General features: G+C 36.8%; 2 protein-coding genes across 6 annotated transcripts in view; one reads left to right on the plus strand and one right to left on the minus strand.

Moving 5' to 3' along the window:
* Positions 1 to 534: 534 nt before the first annotated feature.
* LOC146468144 (molybdopterin synthase catalytic subunit-like) lies at positions 535 to 8,964 on the minus strand. 4 transcript variants are annotated; one of them, XR_014867539.1, is made up of 9 exons: positions 8,843 to 8,964; positions 8,178 to 8,299; positions 7,769 to 7,907; positions 3,380 to 3,507; positions 3,265 to 3,288; positions 2,973 to 3,099; positions 2,405 to 2,528; positions 1,260 to 1,584; positions 535 to 1,223 (listed from the first exon to the last, which is right to left on the minus strand). XR_014867539.1 is itself a non-coding variant. In XM_085124740.1 (8 exons), the coding sequence occupies exons 3-8, from the start codon at positions 7,780 to 7,782 to the stop codon at positions 1,492 to 1,494; spliced, it is 510 nt and encodes a 169-aa protein (XP_084980866.1). In that variant the 5' UTR covers positions 7,783 to 7,907; positions 8,178 to 8,299; positions 8,843 to 8,964; the 3' UTR covers positions 535 to 1,491. The 4 variants fall into 4 exon arrangements, 3 of the variants coding, with proteins under 3 accessions (XP_084980866.1, XP_084980868.1, XP_084980867.1); XM_085124740.1 differs by having other exon boundaries at positions 535 to 1,584; XM_085124742.1 differs by lacking the exon at positions 7,769 to 7,907 and having other exon boundaries at positions 535 to 1,584.
* Positions 8,965 to 15,987: 7,023 nt separating this feature from the next.
* Positions 15,988 to 20,863, plus strand: part of LOC146468145 (sodium channel protein 1 brain-like) — a 37,033-nt gene continuing 32,157 nt past the window's right edge. For both annotated transcript variants that reach the window (XM_085124704.1, XM_085124705.1), the window contains exon 1: positions 15,988 to 16,862. In XM_085124704.1, coding sequence (XP_084980830.1) covers positions 16,458 to 16,862 — 405 coding nt within the window. In that variant the 5' untranslated portion in view covers positions 15,988 to 16,457. The remainder of the gene's footprint in view (positions 16,863 to 20,863) is intronic.

Raw genomic sequence — 20,863 nt, forward strand, 5'->3', positions numbered from 1 at the left:
AACCGGAAGTGTAAACAAAACAATTGGGAGGGTTGGAAAGTCGTCCGATGGAGTCCATCGGAACCATTGGAAATACATCGATTCCGATGGAGTCCATCGGATCCATTGGAAATAATCGATTCCGATGGAATCTCCGGAAGTCTAGTTGTGCCATGGGCCAAAACTAGCACGCTACACATGTAACATAACTCGTTCTTAAAGCCGTGAGTCGATACAAGCACGCTACCGTGTAACATAACTCGTTCTTAAAGCCGTGAGTCAATACAAGCACGCTACACATGTAACATAACTCGTTTTTAAAGCCGTTCCGACGGACTCCATCGGAACGACTTTCAACCCCCACATACAACATGAGTGCAAATTATTCTAAGTCACTAACGAATAGAGAATATACTTTTCCAGTGGAATCTATTCGTGTCCAATGGATCACCTACTCTTGGAAAGACTTTTCACCAATAGACTTCCGGTTTTCCGATGGAAAGCATGGGGATACGACTGGAATCTATTTGACAGTATTGGACAACCCTCGGCCTCAGTGCATATAACCATTAGTGCATTTCAGATCCCTGTTTGTTGTCTTAGCTCAGATTCTCTGCTGCTTTGCACTTTTTTTGTGATAAAAAACTGAAATCTTGCCCATGAGAATAGGCTCTTATAATTGCAAACAAAAAGCAAATCACTGATAAAACATTGGAGCAATGCTCTTCCTGAAGGAATTCAAGGCCACATGCCAAACCTCCGGTGAATCTGAGCTTAAACAACAAATTAAAGTGATCTAAAATGCATATGTTGGTTATGCCCCAAGTCCTTCAATTAAATAGGAGCTTTCTGCTCTTATAAGAAAGCAGGATGCAATTTACTATTATGTAATTTAAAAGCTTAATATCCAAATGCTTTTTCTGATGCTGATGCCTTAAAAACATTTACTGTCGGCTGGCTGCCCGTGCCAACAAATATTCGAGTGACACATTTTTTTTTTTATGAGTTTCTGTTTAGGCCATGTTAAAATACCTGGGTGCTGTAAATATCGAAAAACAATACCCAATAATTATTAGCATACAATTCTAAGAGTTTCACTCCAAATCTAACAGCTGCCAAGAAAAAGAAAAGAAAAAAGAAAGTGAGAGAAAAAAGGAGAAGAAATATTTTACTATTATGTATTAACAAACAACCAGCCTGAAAAATTATGGACTGGAAGATTTTTTTTTTCCTTTCTTCTTCTTCTTCTTTTTTTTTTTTTTTTTTTTTTTTTTTTTTACTTTTTATCAAAAGATTACCAGCTTCTAGGTATGCACTGGGCACTTGTTGGTTTTATATTTTTGTTTAACACCACATATCATTCAATAATAACCTTATGACACATTAAATTTACTTATTTTACTTTGGTTGTGTTAAGGCTACGTGTTTTGCACCTGTGGCAATCTAATTATTAAATAAATGCTGTATAAAACTGTTTATATTGGTGATATATTATTGAAGCTAAAATCCATGCTAGACAGTTGACTGCTTGGAAGAGTTCACTTTGTTCTTCCAGAAGCACTCAGAATTTTCTTTCCAACTGGGTTCACCCTGTTCGTACACTTCCTGAAATAAAAGCAGGTTCAGAAGTAGATTTAGCCCACAAAAAGGTAATTTATTGATAAACCTTGTTATCACGCACAAATTCTCTTGATTGACTTGACAGTACATATTTTGTATTAACAACAATAGCCCAATTTCAATGTATTAAAATTCAGCCTGAAACAGTAACATCACTTTGACACTCTGCGGAATAAATTGTAAAGTTTATATGGGTTTAGTTGTTTAGTCCCTGGGGCCTCACGATGATGTTTATTGTTTCAGGCTGAATTTAACATATTAAAATTGGGCTATTGGCTAGCTATACATGATCTATCTATCTATGGATTGACCAATATTGATTGATCTATCTATCCATCTATCTGTCTGTCTATCTCCATCTTTAGAGGGGAAAATTATAAAAAAGGTGATGATAATAATAATTGTAATAAATATAAAATTTTAATAATTATTAGAAAGGTGTACTTGTGAACACACTTGTGTGTCTTCAAATGATAATCTGACATCTTTCATTGGTATAATTGTTAAATAACATCAAATTACTGTCCTTGAACAGAGATAAGTTTGATAAGATGTAACTTTCAGTCTGTGACACAGGCATGTACTCGGAAAAAAAAACCCTGTCAGGAGAAGGATTTCATTTTTCCGAGCATGTTTGTCTCACTGACTGAGTCAAATATGTGTATCATTCATTCACCAGGCTTTAAACATAACATCACATCTCTTTCACAAAGATAAGTTTGTTCAGTGAGACAGAAACCTTTAAAAGATGAAAATAACAATAATAAAAGGGAGAGGTTTTGGAAAGAATTAAACATTTTAATACCTTCTTCCATATTGGTACTGTTGCTTTTAAAGTGTCTATACAGTATTGTACAGCCTCCAGTGAGTTTTTCCTGTGAGCTGATGAAACTGCTATGATAACACTTGCTTCACCAATGGGGACAACTCTGCAATAAAGGAACATATATTTCTAAAACTGATTTTCTTCTCAAAAATCTGTCTTTCTGGCCTTGTAGCTCAGTCAGTCAGCCAGTCAGTCAGTCAGTCAGTCAACAGATGATCAAATCTGGAGGTTGTGGGTTGTGGGGTTTTTTCTTTGCCTCGTGCGATCTCCCATTTCCAATTCTCAGCATGAAATTCATCGCTTCACGTTAGCACTTAAAGTAAATTAACATACACTGCAGAGTTAATTCTCCGATCCATCATTTGTGTCCTTAGTCTGCTAGCAGCACAATATTCATTTGTACCATAATATTTCAAATTAAAAACAAGTTGCTAACATGTAGCTGACAGCCCAAGGGAACGGGAATGAGTACTTCTTGGATTGACAGTGCTTAGAAATTGAATTAAGTCAAATTTTTGATTTTAAAAAGAATCTCTTCAGAACATACCCAATTCTGTGAAATATAGCAATTTTTTTGACATCCCATTTTTCTCGTACTTGTTTGCAAATCTTGCGCATCTCTGATCTAGCCATGGGTACATATGCCTCATATTCCAAACGAACTACTGTCTTTCCTGCAACAAAACAGACTCATGACTAAGTAGATGTGTGGTTATTAATAAAGGTCCAAGTCACTCAGAAGCTGTGTTTGGGTCAATGGTTGATGGCATCAGTCTAAAGTTCTGGCATTCCTTGGTTAGACATGACTTTATTTTCATGGAAAAAAACTTGGTCCTTACCTTCAAAATTATCCCTGGTTGTTCCTTAAAATAATGAAAAAGAAGACATTTGAATATATTAATTTATGATGCTTTATTCAAACAATGATGATCAACATGAAAGGTGATTAATTACCAACAAACAATGAGATCGCTCCAGCGCTTGGTGCACCCACAATCTCTGTGACTTGATCAACATGAAGAAGATCTGGTGTTATAACTATGGTGTCATCAGCCATGTGCAAACTTGGTGCCTTGGGTTTACTGATAAAACAATAAAAAAATTAAACAGAAACTTAGTTCATGTTTGGGAAAATAAGAGATAATTTACAAAGGGGCTTTAATTTAAAGGAAGAGGTGGGTACGAATTGCCTTGACAATACTACGTTGAAGAAATTTGGTTTTACTGTCTGGCAGTACCTCTTGGAATAATATATGAAGACGCATTGAAAATAGAGTGTAAGTGATAATTTGCCCTTACAATCCAAATTCCTGCAAAGATACTCTCATTTAATAGACTGGTTGTCATGTCAGAAAGACAATTCTGTACACATTACTTTGTGGTCTAAGGGATTGATTCAATGAATTAGTTAATGACTTTTGCCCAAATGTCAACACATCAGGTGTATCCTGTGTTTAAAAAAACAAATTCAGAACTACATTATTTTCTGACATGAAATGTTGGCCAATTTTGCATTTTGGAGACTTAAGCGTTCCAAGCCCAATATCTCTTCCGCCCTAATTTTTTCCAGCAAGCCTTCATATAATAAAAGTTGCTGGACATTGCATAAAAGTTTCCTAGTATTGTTATAGCAGTCTAGTAATAAATTTAATTAGAAATAACCAGCTAGATATTATTCTTTCATAGTATTGTCAGTAGGATAGTAGCATATATATAAATAACAACACAGATTACTTTTTTTAAGGCAATAATTTACTTATTCACATATTGAATTTTGTTTGAAGTTACACATGTCAAACTTATTCCTCTAGCTATCTGCTTTAATTTATTTGAAGCTATCTGTTTAATTTATTTGAATTTGTAAGCTATAAAGAAAATTTTTATATTTAATATAGAAATGCCATTTTAGCCCACCATGTTAGGCCTGGGAAATCACACAAAAAACAATAATTGTTTTTTGTGTGATTTCCCAAATTTTATCATCCTTTGGGAGTAAAAATTTTAAATTATGAGTCAAATAAAATTAGTGTCAAAAGGAAATGGGTTTAATTTCAAAAGCTGAATTATTTTCCTTTCCTGTATTAACCATGGAAGAATAGCAGTGGTAATATTCACTGGATTTAAATTTTTGTGTTTGATGGATTATCTCATTCTATGACTAATTTGAAGTCTGCACAAATTAAATCTTACCTCATAGCTTCAGTATTCAGAGATACGTTCCCAAGGATTTGAATGTAGTTATATTAAACTAATAATTTTTATGGGTCAGAAAAATATTGAACGATTTGCTTTATCCAAACAGTTCTATGTACATGTGGTGTCTGTTGACAGAATATTTACATAACATGTGTTATATATTTCGAACATTATCTAGTATCTTGATTGCATATCTAAATGCAAATTCAAAGGTATGAAAAGTTGTCATTAAAAATGACATTATATCGGTCAAACAAGTTCCATGTGCAACTCACTGTCACCATAGAGACTTGCAGTTACTAAACTTACAAAGCTGTATTTCAAACATTTTTGTCTGCCTGAATTTTTACAATACAATTATTAACTGTGGAGGCGGATTTAAGATCATGAACCACAGCTTGGCCACCATTGAAAAGCTGGCCAAAGACAGAAAGTTGTGGAAAAGCTTTGTTGCTGCCCTACATGCAAGCCAGCATGAGAGGCAATAACTAATCTCCTTTTAGAATACCATGAAGTGACTAAACAATTCACCCCAACACAATGGAAGGGAAAAAGTTTCATCTCCCAATATGTGATAATGATAAGATTGTTTACTTTGGCAACACGATTTCATGTTTTACTAAATGTCAAAATGTCAAAATGTTGACGACCTGAGAGAAAAGAAAAAAGATAATTTTAAAAGTGGATCTCTTTTTCTTTTCTTTCTTTTTTTCTTTACTTCTAGGAAAGCCAAAGTAAAACTGTTTCTTGAAACTATGTATATTTTAATTACAATAAGTTCTCAGAAAACAGCAAGATAAAAACACATGCACACCACCAGGCATTCAGAATACATTCATCAAGTTAAGGTACCAGACTAACAATTACCACATATTTAGTTTATTTTTTTTTATTCTACAATAAAATAATACATCAATAAGGGAGCCGAGGGCACATTTATCAAGTCAAATATATATTTGCCAGATGACACCAGGCAAAGCTGTCAAAAGAAATATAAATTATAAATTAACTAAGAAAATATGCTATTTAATTGCATTGACTTTGCAAAGCAAAATTATGACCGAAATCATATTTGATGGCACATTAAAACTCGGTTCAGATGCCGTACTTCACGAGCTGAATCAAATTCTATGAATTAAGTTTATGTGAAGTACGGCGTCTGAATCAATTCAGAACGACCAATCTAATTCAGATCCGCTCAGCTGCTTTTCCTGCCTGGGTCAGCCGGGAATGACAGCTGTAGACCAGCTTCGATTCAAACGCCGTACTTCACATGAGCCAAATCAAATACATAAAAATACACTTAAATCCACAATTTTCTTCAGTCAAAGTATGCTTCAGTGAATTGATTTCAGTTGAATTAAGTTCAGCATCTGAATCAATTCAGCCAGGATTAATAATTATTAATTTGGGTTGGTCTAAATTCAAATTCGATTCGGCTCAAGTATGGCGTATGAACCAGCCCTACATCAAATAAAAGCTTTTGCCTTCAAAATACTGAAGAATGATCAAATGAAATGTCATTTGATAAACATAATATTTTGAACTGGAACTATAATGTAAAAACAATTATTTAATAATTATTTGAAGATTTCCTTTTTTATTAAAAAAAAAAAAGATGAAAAATTTGGGCATGCCGAATCAGTACAATAACACAAACAGGCAAATTAAATTAAAAAAAGGGATGAAGGAGAATCCCTATATATAATATGACATTTTAATATAAAAAAAGCAAACTAACTTGTAATTTGCTAAAAGTGGAGATGTGCTATAAAAATACTTTACATTTACACCAGATAATATCTCGACATCTTTAATTTCCTTGAGGTGTTCTTGAGGAATCTCACAAATATAACTTTCTCTTAGATATTTTGCTTGATAAATAAACAAGTGTACCACCAATGAATTTGTACAAAATATATTCCTCAAATAAAAAAATGTTCAAAAAGGCCAGCAAGGTTTGGGGATGAAATGATGAATTAATAATGCATGGATATTTATTATTATTATTATTATTATTATTATTATTATTATTATTACTATTACTATTATTATTATTATTATTATTATTATTATTATTATTATTAATAACAACAACAACAGCTGCCTACAACTTCTTAATTAAGTCTGACTCTTATTGCCTGCCAGAGACATTTTCTTAAAGACTATCAATGACAATTGAAAGTTGCGCTAGCTACCTGGTACTTAGTAAAACACAAGATGAAAGATAGATCGAACAAAAGGGCCAAGGCTTTCAAGTGAATTCCGAATTTCTCTTGAAAACTTCAATGGCACTTTTATTTAATCATCATGGGATTTACCAAAGCCTACTGCCTCCAGTTCAATACATAAAGACAGAAACATTTTTACCTAGAACCACGCAATAATTTGTACACTCTAAATTTAAAGCCCTTCACGCTCTGTGATAGTCAGTGTCAGTCTGACAATATAACGATGAGGTGATAATCATGTTCTTAGTTACACAATTGACTGCTTTATCATCAGTTTATTGAAAAGAGTTTGACGCTGCTTCATTACACCTGCTTCCTGACTGTAAATTGCAAAAAGCCATTGGTCAAGGATTCAATTTCAATTTGTCCGTCATTGTTTACAATATGTATATTTGCTTTGACAGATAATCTGAGTAGCAAGTGCAGCATTACTGATAAAAGACAGGATTTTACTTTTAATTCCCTTAAAAGCTCTGCCTGGGGGACAAAATATCACAAAATTAAAATTGTACAATGGCATTTATTTCAAATCAAAGTCGCTGATCAAAATTTGTGTTGATCTTAGTTATTATGGAAGCTTTTGATAATTAAAATATATAGCATAGCCTCAGTGGTTTTGTTAATTGTAAATGACTGTATTGTCAAAAATGTAAATTATTCATACACAAAACAAATTGCTACTGACTCACACTGACAGAACAATTTATTTTGAAAATAGAAATCATTTCAAACTCATGATTTCCCACCCTCAAGACTGGCAAAAAGCCTCTAATTTAATTTTACAAAAAACAGCACCACAAGAAACCAACTGCTCACTAGCTTTGGTTTTAGGGTTTCACGCATTGCGTGATTTACACGGCACGATTTGACGAGGTTTGACTTTGAACTGGAATTAAGTAAAAAGAAATAAATCTACCTTTCCTCTTTCATTTCACCCGCCACTGATTGGCGGAATGACTGCCACCTCGTCTCCTCCTCTGAAGCTAATCTCCGAGTCTTGTTCGATGTAATTTTGGTTCACAGCAATCACAAGACTGTCCTGGATAACTGAAAGACTTCACAAAACGTCCAAAATGCACGATAAATCAAACAGAAAATTAAGCCAACTCTCATATTTCAAGAAAGCAATCGAACATTACAGCAAGCAGAAACACCGAGACTCTTTTGTGTACTGTGAACTCAATAGCAACATGATAGTTTAGACAGGATTAAAACTGACAAGGCCCAAATAATTTTGTCACTCTTGTATCAACAAAAGGATTAATTTCGCACTAACTAGTGACTGCCGATCGAAAGTAATAATTCAAATTATAATATAAACTTACCTCGGAAAATTGTTGACTATGTTTGCGATTAAATCTTGTCCAGTAAGTCGCTTGCAAAGAAATATTCGTGCCGAACGCTGCTCGGTCAATTCACGGCTTTTTGCGAAGAACAACACAGTGACCTAAAAATTCAATGGCAAAAAGTTCTTATTTGCAAACTTTTTATCTACTATTTCGCAATATGCAAATACCATAGTGTAAACAAAAATTAATCCAGCTCGATTCCATTTGAAAATGTCACAAAAAGACTCCCGTTTTTAAAATAAAAAAATAATGCTTTCAGGCCAAATATTTTACGAAAAAGAAATGGCACGCGATTAAAACGATAAATTTTAAAGTCTTTTGAAACAATAGAACTTTAGTCGCGATTAATTAGCAATACAAGAAGGAGTCGTGTACTTTCACGATCATGGATAAACATAAGGCTTCCACATACATTTTCGTACACTGTTGACAATCGCTCGCAGAAGAATATCCAAAGGATTATCAAATGGTTGCGTTATTCAGCTTTATCCAAACGGGCACCACTTAACTAAGGTTTATTACGGCCATGTATGCACACACATATGGCAACACTCCACATCCCTAAGTACATAATACTATACGCTCTACAAGCAAGGCTTATACATTTACATATTGCATTCCCAAGAAAAGTCTCTTTTTACCTCTACTTGCTCCGTCGTGTCATTATTAACGTGCTCCATTAAAAGTTTCCACATCCACCCTCTGCGAGAATCTGTAATTAACTTACAAGATTATTGCAGTATATTTTATATAAATGCAAAATTCTGCCAGGCGCAAACTACATCTTCTAAAAACGTTTATGATTGGTTACTTGCTTGCATCCAATGAAAGGTTTTGAAAGAATGGTAAACTGGAAGAAAGGCGCCATATCCGCCATAGTTAAAATGGAATCAAAATGAAAAGTTGTTCCTGGAGCCTTTTTTTAGTTTTTCCTCACTCATTTCACTTTACGAACAGGTCCTTCCCACAATTATCTCATGGTGCTCTTTATGATTAAAAACTCGCCGTCGCATTTATTTGAAAAACAAAGGGCAGAAAACTGAGAAAAATGTCAGAGAAAAATTTGGAAGTCGTACCCGACTTCACATGCCAGGGGAATATGTTTCCGGATTGTGAGGTTAATAATAGTTTATCGAAAGGACATCATACAGGATTCAACAAACCATGCCCGCGCCCAGGGAAAACTGAAGAAAGTTTAAGGCATGGGTCGCAGTTGGCAAAGTTTGGTGTGAATTTGGTCACTTTGGTGTAAAAATCTGTCATCGGGGCACATTGCCTAATGCAACCCTAACTTTTCCGGTTCGCAAAAACTTTGAAAATCGGCCAAAACATCAAAGACGCCGTAGGTGGGGCAGGCAGATTTCGGAAAACTCGGGCTTAACAATACCCATCACAGCGGTAACTGTCATCGCTTGTCAGCGAATAATGAACAATCATTACAACCCGTGGCAGTTACCCGTTTTTTCGGTGGCAGCGCGGAATATTCCCAATATTTATATCTTGACAGCCAAATTTTCAGTCCTGGAGAGGCAACAACTGAGACCCAAGTGAGCCCTTCGCAGAATTCCTCTGCATCGCCGTCTCCAGGTCACGTCGAACTCACCGGACCAAGCTCAACCGTCTTCTATTGAATAAAGACGGGTACACGCTAGATGGACGAACGATGAGGAGAAAACGTTAATAAGATTATGGGCCGAGAATTTTGACCGCCTTGAAAGCAAGGATGCCCGAAAAGCGTGGGACGACATCGCGAAACAATGAATGAGGTTCGTTTCTGGACCACTTAAGTTGTGCAAGGTGTAATCACTGACGTTTTCTTCCACCCAGTGCGACCTTAATAATTTGACGCATGTTTTTGCTTTCCGGTTGCAGTTTCGCATTTTTTTTTTTTACTCGGCAAAGTTGCTGCCTTTTCCCAAGGCAAAAATACTACCGAATAAAAAATTCATCTCTTTTCGCTTGTTCTGTTCGAGAAATTTTGACAGGCCCTTTTAAATCACCTAAAAGAGAGTTTTCCCTACACTTTTCTACACTTCAGATATTGAAATCCTCACCCTTTTTATATATCTCCATCCCGAAAAAGGTTCCCCTTTCGGGCGCCCTCCCCCCCCCCCCCCCCCCGAGTATAGCTCTGGCCCTGACCTGAACATCAAGGAAGACTAATTCTATTAGTCGAAATATTGGCCACTAATAAATCTGCCCTTTGCCGTAGTGCCAGCCTTGCATTCAGTTTTGTATTTTCCCGTACAATCCAGTATAAGGAGTATTCCCCCAGGACTTCGCGGGTGGAAAGTTAAAACCCTTGATATATTGACGGCTATCTAGAAGATTATATTCCACAAGCGAAGTCAAATTTGACGCAAAATTCAAGAGGGAGACGAGTCATAAAAAAAGGCGAGTGAATAAATATTTCAGTTTTTCATTTACCGAGACTCAAAAGTTCAATTCCGAAAAAGAATGAATATGTTCGACAAAGTTGTTGCAAGCTGTCAGTGGCGAAAGAGCAATGTTAAAAACTGTTGAAACTTGAATCAGCAGGTGAAATTTATTTATTTCACTAGACTATCTATGTTCTTGACATATTTACGCCGTAAAGCAAACATCAAGTCACTGACATCAAGGTACTTTAATTATCAATATCAATCTTTTTTATTTTTGCCCAATAACCAATTTACATATTTCCTGTTACAGTTTGTCGTTCATCAATGGAGCAGGAGCTCTCAGCAAACCCTTAATGAATTTTTCAAGGAGAACACCTGTTACAAGAATATAAGGTATACATGAATTATAGTAGTTTTGGCTGTAGACGTGCTCTCTCATAAAAAAGGCGACCCCCACCAAATGTTTCGTTTCAGCGTAGCCAGCATCTTTTTATTTGGGGGAGGAGGGAGGGAGCCAATATTGTCGCACTGAGTGACCTCACCTGAGTATCAGGTCTTCCTTAGGGGAGGTAGGGTGGGGGAGAGGTGGAGGCCTTCCCCTAAGCAAAGCTAGATAATCAAGTTAATAGTGCCCTTCTCTCGAGAAAGCAGCAACTGCATATTTATTGAGCGTATCCAGCTCTGACTAAAATATGGAATTCTCAGCCATCCATTGTAGTAGTCTTTTGCGGCGTTTAACGTTTGTGCATCAAGTACAACAATGCTTTGGCGTTATTGACGACAAACAACTCGTGGAATTGATGTCTCGATGTCTGCCTTTCTCGCTATGTTGATAGCAATGTTGTGACAATCCGTCTAATATGTGTCTATGTTGCCTCTGAATTGCCCTGAGTCTTAATGCACCAGTCAATTGTAGCCCCAACTTCGAGGAAGGGTGTGGTCATGGATATGAGTGGAGCCGTAACTATCTTTTGGTCTCTTGGGAAAAGATAAGATAAAAACTTGCGCTTCCATCTAGGTCGTTTATTGCTGTAACTAGTAATAATCAAAGATTAGGGAGTGCGTTAGATGTCACCAGGCTTTCTCTCCTTTGCCAAGTTGGTGATGATGTCATCTGCCCCTGCAAAATCGGCGGGGAATGCCTGATACGCTTCCCAAGATCCATTCATTCAATCCACGTTGTCCCGTAGAATCTCGACTCCAATCTGTATTAGGGGTGCGTTCTTTCTACGTCGAACGCAATTAGGAAGTTTATTTGTAGCTGGGCCAAAACCAGAAAGGGTAGGAGGCATTAAGCTTGTTATTCATCCATGTAAAATGAGCCGACAAAACAGGTGAAAACTTGATCCCTTTTATTTGAACAAAGCAGTACCAGTTAAAATACCAATTCCGTAGCTTGTCGAGCCGCGTTCAAAATATTATGAGCGAAGCAGGCCTTCGTTGCACTCGAGAAGCCCGGATTTACGGTATTTAAGGCTCTAGAATCCTAGAATCTTGTGTGATACTTTCTAAAGTACATAAAAACTTGAAACGCCCGAGGTTAAGTGAGGAGGCAATAAACATGAAAAAATTGGTGTAAGGATAACAGAAATAAATAACAATATCTGTTCCAAAGATACTTGTGTGTGCCAGTACAGCCAGCGCTTAAAGGCCGTGATTCCAAACGACCTGGATTCTAGAGCCTTAAGTTGAAAAGAGCAAGTTCCGTTCCGACCCAGACTGTGGTATAAACGAAGATTCTGTCCAGAGAGTTCTTATTGGCGACTGGAATGAGTCGTGCATGGTGGGACATGGAAACGGTGATACATTATCTTGTGTGATCCAGCACGACGTATATGGTGGGGTAAGCATGACCAGAAAAATATGTACTAGGCGGTGAATTGTATTCATTCATACAAAGCTGCGGCCGCTAGCAAGTTTAAGCAGTGTACCAATCCTTTGACCAGCTCTTTTAGATATATCTTGGGAAAATGTTCGGACAATACAAAGTGATTTCAAGCTCATCTGTCAAGACCAGGTTGTGGCCCCGCAGAGAAGGTGTGAAGAGGAAGGACATTGTTTCGGAATGATACCATAGCTTTGCATTTTCTTTGTTCAGAGTGACTTTCCACTTATCTGCTCAAGATTTTTTTCCCTTCAAGGTCCCAGTTTAGGTTTTCTGCCACTGCATCGCATCCATCTGGTGATCTAACTGGTGCATAAAGAGTGTACGGCCATAATCCGCTATTTTTCTGGGAGGTTCTAAGATATACCAGACAAAGAGGCCTGGAGATTTCCCCTTGAAAATATTATTTACAAGCGAGGTGATATACAAGTTGAATTTTTTTTCAGTCGTTGTTGACTCAAGTGAATCTGTGTCCATCTTTCTGGCCATTCATCTCTTAAAGTAAAGTGTATTTTTGTCTTTGTGGTTATTGGGCTGATTTGCCTGGAGTCGAAGATGTGACGTATACATTATTAGCATGCACGGCAGCAACCTCGTTCCCAGGGACGGAGAGAAAGGACCTTGGGAACGAGGCTGGCACGGTATGTGTCCAAAGAGGACTGAAAAGAACCACGCGACTGTGAGGAGACTTTCGCCGCGTCTCGCACTTGTTGTTCGCTCACATTTCCTATACCTTGTTCCTCTTTCGGCCCCTGACACAGACTGCTTTCTTATAAATCCAGAGTTTAGTTCTTACTGAGGTTCCATGCTTCTCTGCCTACATGAAGCCATTCATCGCTGTCCTTTGTGGCTCAGCTACCATCTCTCCAATTTTCCTTTGCTCTCTCCCACTGTCTCTTTCTTTCAAATTCTGTCTTCGGTCTAGCCGTTACCCCTACAAGAAAGTAACCTGTAGTGACATTGGTTTGAGAGTAGAATAGGCATGTAAAAAGTATAGAATAGCCCTTGCTAATTGTGGGTATGTAATATTGTAATTTGTCTTTTCCTCATAATAAATTGTTGTTGTTGTTGTTGTTGTTGTTGTTGTTGTTGTTGTTGTTTATATAAAATGAATAAATCAAGGGTGACACTTAAAACTCTGTTACGACTGACGAGCCTGTGGCCCTCAGATTCCTGTTGGAATTGGAATTTGAAGTTAGAAAAGTTGGTTTTTGAGGAGAGGGGAAAACTGGAGTACCCGGAGAAAAACCTCTCAAAACAAGGACGAGAATCAACAACAAACTCAACCCACGTATGACGTCGAATCCGGGGCCACATTAGTGCGAGGCTCTGGCATCTGCTTACACCGTTACTCCGCCCGATGTATAAGTAGCATCTCTTGCAGGCAAACAGGAAGTGGAGCATTCTACAGTGCAAGCTAGTTATCTGAGATGACCTGGTGAATAGTAGGGCGTGCCTATCAGTGTTAAGAATCAGCCCTGTGCATTTTCAATTGTTATTTGCAGTTGATTCACCCCCGACTAAATACAGATATTAAAAATTGATGTCACGGCAAAAAGCAACTGATAATAAGACAAAACTTTACGTCACGTAAATCCGAAGCACGTTTACCCAACATCTTTGCTATTTTTTCTTATGCACTATTATGTGACAATTTAGGTACATTATTTCAAAATATAGCGGCCATAGTTTGCATTTCGAATAAAAATGTCAAAGTTCTCGTAAAAATTTCAAGTCAAGGAACATTTATATTGCCTTACTTTTTTATTTACAAAACATTGTTTTATTTTTAATGATATTACAGAATAGATTACTTTTGTATACGGCACTGGTATTTTCAGTTATAATTTCTTGATTCTTCTCCGCGGCGAGAACATTGTTTAATTTTGTTACGACAAACTCCATTATTTTGCTAAACTGGAAATACTCAAGCCGCTATCCTCTTTCAACCCAGGCCAGAAACATGTCATCTGCTTATATTCTTCTGCTTGACACTAACGTAATTGATGGCACAGTAAAACAAAGCTTCAATAACGAATCATTTTAGTATATTAATCATCCTTCAATAGAAATCACCCGCATCTTATCCGGAAATCTGTTTAATTTATCCATGTTTTAGTTTTTTTGTCGTTTTCTTTTTAATTTATCTTTCTTTTTTTGTTTTTTGGTTTTTACAAAATTTCTCAACGCTAGAATTTCTCTCTTCAGTTCAAATTGTCAAAACTTCTTCGCATTTCTTGGGTGGGAGTAATTTGAACTTTAATTTCTTAAAAAAGAATCAAACGAGAAATTTTGGTTAAACAACCTCAGTTTTATTAAACCATAACACAGTGTTATATTTTAAACATTATTCACCGTTGTCGCGTCAAGACTACGCGAAAATTTTAGAATGTAATAAAAAATTCATACTTTTCACCTAATTTCCATTTTTGGCCCAGTAACAGGCAGTTTGACTTTTCAGAATATTCATATTTTAATTTTTTGGGCATGATCAAATAATCGAGTACTTAAAATAAGTCGATTCTTAGACAAAACAAAAAATATTTTGGTAATGCCTGTCGAAAAACTGGTATTGGACTATACCAAATCAAGAGAAACCAAATAGATGGAATGTTAAAAATTTATTTTTAATTTCGTGGATGTATCTGTTGTAAGATTTTATTTTTTTTCGCAACTCTGATCTATTAATTAGAAGCGCTGGATCTGCAGGATTATTTTGAAAATAATTTGGAGAATTGAACAGTCAAACCAACGGGGGACTGCATATTTAATTCCTTTTTTTCACGCCGGTAGTTGAACGCTTTGTACAATTTTTTTTTTTGTCGTAAGTCGCAACCTTGAAGATTTCACAGTCTTTTTTTTAATTCAACAATTAGAATATTTGCATCTGTGAAAAACATCGTCACTTTTTTGTTTCCTGCTTTTTTTTTATCAGCGATGAGAAAGTTAACGAAAATAAGTTGATTAGAAAATGCGCTGACTAAGGACCATCGTTTGGGTTAAAAAATTAGTCAGGGTAGTTTTTAATGACCGCAAGTTGTACAGGAACCAATTTTAGTTTGTAGAATGAACACATTATCGTAAGTTTCTTTGGTTGGAGTTTAATATAGGACCACATTATTTTATACTTTGATTGGCAAAAAAAACCCTTCAATCGATTTAAGGAAGGCACGATAATTTTAATTGTTTTGCGGCAAATATAATTTGACTTCCCACCCCAGTCAAGAAAAACTCAATGTTGTATAACAGACAACGTAAATTACGAACAAGCTTACGTGGCCTCGAAATCAAGCCTTTCAGGTTTTTATTAGAAACGAAAAAGTCTGCCTTTTGGTAAAGAAATGCTTTGTAGTTTTTGTATCTCGGTTAATTAAGAGAACTTTAAGATTTTAATCGCGAAAATTCAATTTTCCTTGTTACGTAGTAGCCGCTGATATCAGAAAGATGAATAGTTCTCATTGTGAAGAGAGCCCGTTAATGTACATGGTCATTTACATAAGTTTATTCCCTTGCCCACAAAGCCACCTGCCCTTAGCCTTGGGAAGTTGTCAGAGCCGACTCGGAGATTAAACACAAAAACAACTCAGTAAACTTAGCCGATCGACACCGCAGTCATCGTGTCAAACGTACGTTTCGGCGAAGCGGCTTCAATTCAAACTGAACTAATTTTTTTTATGATAATTCAAACCCGTTTCTTCCCTTCTGTTGTCAGTGCACCAAGGATAATACTTAAGTTTAATAATTGAACATGAATTAGCAGGGCCTCCGTGAATTTTATCCGGTAAATGAATTGTTAGGTGACATGCAAGGTTGGAAAAATCTTCATGTCGAAGTCACTCGTGTTATTTTGAAGAGCTTCGAAGGGCTTAGAGAGACATCCGTCAAGAGAATTGCGTCTTAATTTCATCAATGTGTTTGTGGGGGATGCTGTTTGTCCGTAAATCTTCACACGCCGAGTGTTAGAGAAATGAAACAGTAGACAGTAACGATATGGCAAGGTTTGCACCGGTTATATCCAGCGCTGCTGTGGCTAGAGTTCATGTAAACACTCAACGACCAAGAGCCGCGCACAATGGAGATCTATCTACTGCTACAACCGTTCGAGGAAGACCAGGGAAATTACCTTCACTCTACCCTGCGATTTCACTTAAATCTTTACATTCGCGAGAAGCAGGCTTAGAGTTTGATCAATCCGGACAAGGAGCGAGCCATAACTCGGCGCAACCGTCCCTTGGTGCCAATGAACAGAGTGGGGAGATTAAAGTTAAAGGCACTTCTTTGGTGGTTGGGGCGGCCGGTATATTGCGGGCCGCTACAGCTCTCGCGGTAGATACCACGACAGCAGAGACAACAGTTCAACAAGCAGAACAACAAATAGAAGAACCGGAATGCGAGGTAAATAACTTCCGTATCGGACTTTTTAAACTTCCTTATCAGCTCAAATTCTGGTGATACCTTTGAATTTATTTTAAGCAGGGGGATATGATTTGAGAACCGACAACTCTCTCAAATAAGATATTGGCCTCACAGCCTTCTGTTTGTCATTCAAAGATATACCGGGCTTAAAATATTGATATTTATTTCGTCAGCTGTTGATTTCGACTCTTTTCAGCCTTTAGACGTAACGACGTTACATTCTGTTCTGTTTCTTGAAAGCTCTTTTCCGTTGACTTCTGACACGGAAATATGTCAAAAGCGGCTTTCTCAAATGTAGGTTTTTTACACCAAGCTGTTCCATTCATTTCGGTTTCTATCACCACAAAGCCTTTGAAAGCCGTAATTATTTCGATGTTTCGGTTCCGTAATACGTATTTTAGCTGGCTAATAAAACTCCCTTCCTCTACGTCACGTCGACCCGCCGAAGCACGTTTACTCAACATCTTTGCTATTTTTTCTTATACACTTTTGTGCGACAATTTAGGTACATTATTTCAATAATTTTACTGATCAATTTTCACTGTGCATTTTAATAATGCCGTCAGTTCGAATAACTTGAAACAACTGACATTGATTTTGCCGGCTTTTTCTGTGCAGAGATGTTTTGGTTTAAAATAATTGAGAGCCGTGAAAAAGAAGAGAAAGTAATTATGGATCACAGCGACATGAAACAGCAGGCTACTGTGAGCTTAACTTGGCTAACGATTCAAGTTTGCATTTTAGTGTGAATTTAATGTTATTAGCCCGTCCCTCAAATTCAGCCGCCTAGTTTTGTTAAATTTTACCGAATTCTTTGCGTGCATGTGGTATACGAAACACTTGGTAAAAAGCCTGTGCCGATTTCAAATTAAGTATATGTTTCTAAAATAAATGTTCACTTTTGCTCGTAGTTAAACCGTTCGGAAAGCTTTTGAAACGATTCCTCTAAAGTTTGTTCTACGCTTGGTTGCTATGGCAGCGCCTTATTTCCATTTGGTCGATATTTTTTAAGACATTCTCTACTTAAAACTGTCATTGTGTTTCCTAGCGTTTTGTTATGTATTGAGTTAATGGAAATGACAGATTTTCAGCTGAAAAAAAGCAGTAAAATGAAAGCTGCTTTAACTTAAGACTTTGTTTTAATATCCATCAATGTACTGACATCATCAGTCATTCCTCACCTAAAATTAAAATCCGGTTTAAATTCCGCTTAATGAGTGGAAAATTGAACTTACCAAGGCTACATAATGAATTGGAGAGTTTTCTGTTCGTGGTAAAAAAAAACCAAAAACACCGAAATTGAAAATGTCCTGAGAAATATTTTCGTGGAGTCCCAACGAATATTTATCAGGTGCTGTAGATAATTTACATTTTTGTATGTATTTAAATTAAAAGGAGGAATGCAGACGAATATATGTTCGAATTGTCAAATCGCCTTTTCAAAATTTTGCTTAACTGAATTCGCGTTTGTTCAGATAAAACCTGTTATCGACGATTTTGTTTTCGTTGTTAATTATTTCGTGCCTCACTCTTCCTGCAAACGCGACAAGACTTATATTTCATTCAGATGCTACTGTCAGATTTGGCATATTGATATTCAGTCTATCAACTAAGTATATCAGAAAACTTCCGCAGGCAATTCTAAGGCCTGGTCATGCTGCACGTTTTTGAGTGAGGATCAAAGGCCTCTGTTTGTACTTACATTTAGGGAGATATTTGTTATGAAGTGTGTTCATATCAGCTGGTCTATGCATGACGTAAGTTGCTGCAAAGGTTTACGACTCCGCGTATACAACCTCTTTGGGTAACATCTTAAATTCTGCATTTAATATTGATCATTTCTTTTGGAATATCCTGGCATTCTGTATGTTATATTTTGTATCTTTTATTTCACAAATCGACCATCTTTTGAACAAACTCGGACTGATTTACACAGCGTTTTACGGGCATTATACCAATATTATAGTTTCAAACAAGCTCCGGCTAGTATTTCGCGCGTGAGGTTTTTTTTACCATGCATTTTGTTAGCAGTAAATTGACTCATTGCGCCTGACTATACGCTTGTTTGGTATAAACTAACACTATGATTCACCCCAGTGTCCGTGAATAACCGTTAAATACACAACACAGTTTCCAGCACCCTGATTGGTTGCCTGTTGAAGGTATAAGACGCATTATAACCCACCGATGAATTTACGCGCGCTCTCATTGGATGAAACAGGTCACGTGGTACAAAATCGGACGGCCGTTATTAGCTAAATATACCGTTACTAGCTTTTTGGAAAACTTGCGTTTTCAGAAGAAATAGCAAGGTTTCATTGTTCTTTTCTTAGTTTCCCTTTAATATTTTCTTGTTGAAATTGATTAAAGTTTTATCCTGTGGTTATGTTTTTATGAATTAAACGCTGGTTTCATTCAGTGTCATTGTATCAGAAGATCGGTGATCTCATTGCCAACTTAACGATTCGTGATTCTTTGGCTGTTACTGTTGAAAAAATGGACCGATTCAGGACTCCTGTCTGAGTTGTTTACCTGAAATGTTGGTTAATTATTTACGAAAGCGATAAGTGTATACTTGTTACATGTTTTTCGGGTTCGTTATAAGTGTAAGCATTGTAAGTCAATCGTGCCACCTGATGAAAGCTGTTATTATTTAACAATGTTGCCTGTGAGAAGTTGTTATGAAGTTAAACGTGACGTGGTGTCTAATGAAGTGTGGTGTATTTGGCCAGTAGCCAAGACACATTGCGCACGCATTCTCATGTGGGTCACCTGCAAACGGCGACGGCAACGACAACGACAACGTTATAAGACCATAGATTTAACGAGGTCTGTACGCACGCTGTAAATTTTGGTACATTTCTTTTCCGTCCAATACAACAAAAAAGAACGTGAAAAAAATAAATTCAAGTTTTTGTCGAGAACGAGAGCAGAATTCTTCACTTCCTCAACTATAGACAACCCATTCGCACCAGTAGTTCCTGGACACCTGGGCAGTACATTGTACAAGTTGAACGAGTTAAAATAATCGCACAGTAGCCCAGCATAGCCCCACGTTGATTTTATGTTTTCAAACGGACGTTTTCATTGCTTTGTCGTCGTGGATGTTTAAACCTCGTCACCAGGGTTTCTCCCTTTTAATTGAGGAAAGTCCTGGGAACGAGGTTAGGTGCCTTAAAAGGGAAGTATCACGAAAATTTAATGTCATTTCAAAATCCAGAAAGGTTTATCTGACAACAGAAACAAAAATTTATTGTCTAGGTTTGTTATAAATTAACCCCCTAGTGCAATAACACTGTCGATTAGTGCCTCTGGCAAGAGACAGAGTTGGCCGGTATGGATTAAAACTTGAAAAATGTTAGGCTAATGTTTTTCAAGTTCTCGCTTTTTTGTTTCCAAAATGCGCTAGAACAGAATACATGTTGTTCCTGTCAAGAATTGAGTTGATTTCTCTACTCTCGTTGTTCTAGAATTATTTTGTAGCAAAGCGAAGGTGTTATTTCACCATTTTTAACAAAAGAGGTCAAAAACCCCATGATACTTCCCCTTAAATACGGGCAGCGACGATATAAACCCACATAAATCATGCGACGGAAAAAGGTCCCAGAATGCATAGACGGTGATGTAACTTTTAAAAACAATATTACCAACCGCCGAAATTTTGATCCAATACCTCTTTATCAGAAGAGCACGTACAGTGCGGATACCCTTAAAATAATTGTCAAATTATAATAAGCGAAATATTAAATACGATATTAGTGGTTGGACTCTCTCGCGTTTATTTTCGTTGCCTCAAGGTTTTCGTGATACAATCCTTAGTCTCCACAGCCTTTCTTTCAGGTGAAAAATATTGCAATGCATGTATATATTACCTGTGAATGAAATGATTACCTTCTGGCTATACCGATTTTCATTGTCAGTTCTTGATTTTTTTACACCGTTAATCAACTCTGTTTTGAGTATCGCAGAGCAAATTTGAA

This window comes from Pavona decussata, unplaced genomic scaffold (genome assembly GCF_977016875.1).
Source record: "Pavona decussata unplaced genomic scaffold, jaPavDecu1.1 SCAFFOLD_133, whole genome shotgun sequence".
In the NCBI taxonomy this organism is placed as follows: Eukaryota; Metazoa; Cnidaria; class Anthozoa; order Scleractinia; family Agariciidae; genus Pavona; species Pavona decussata.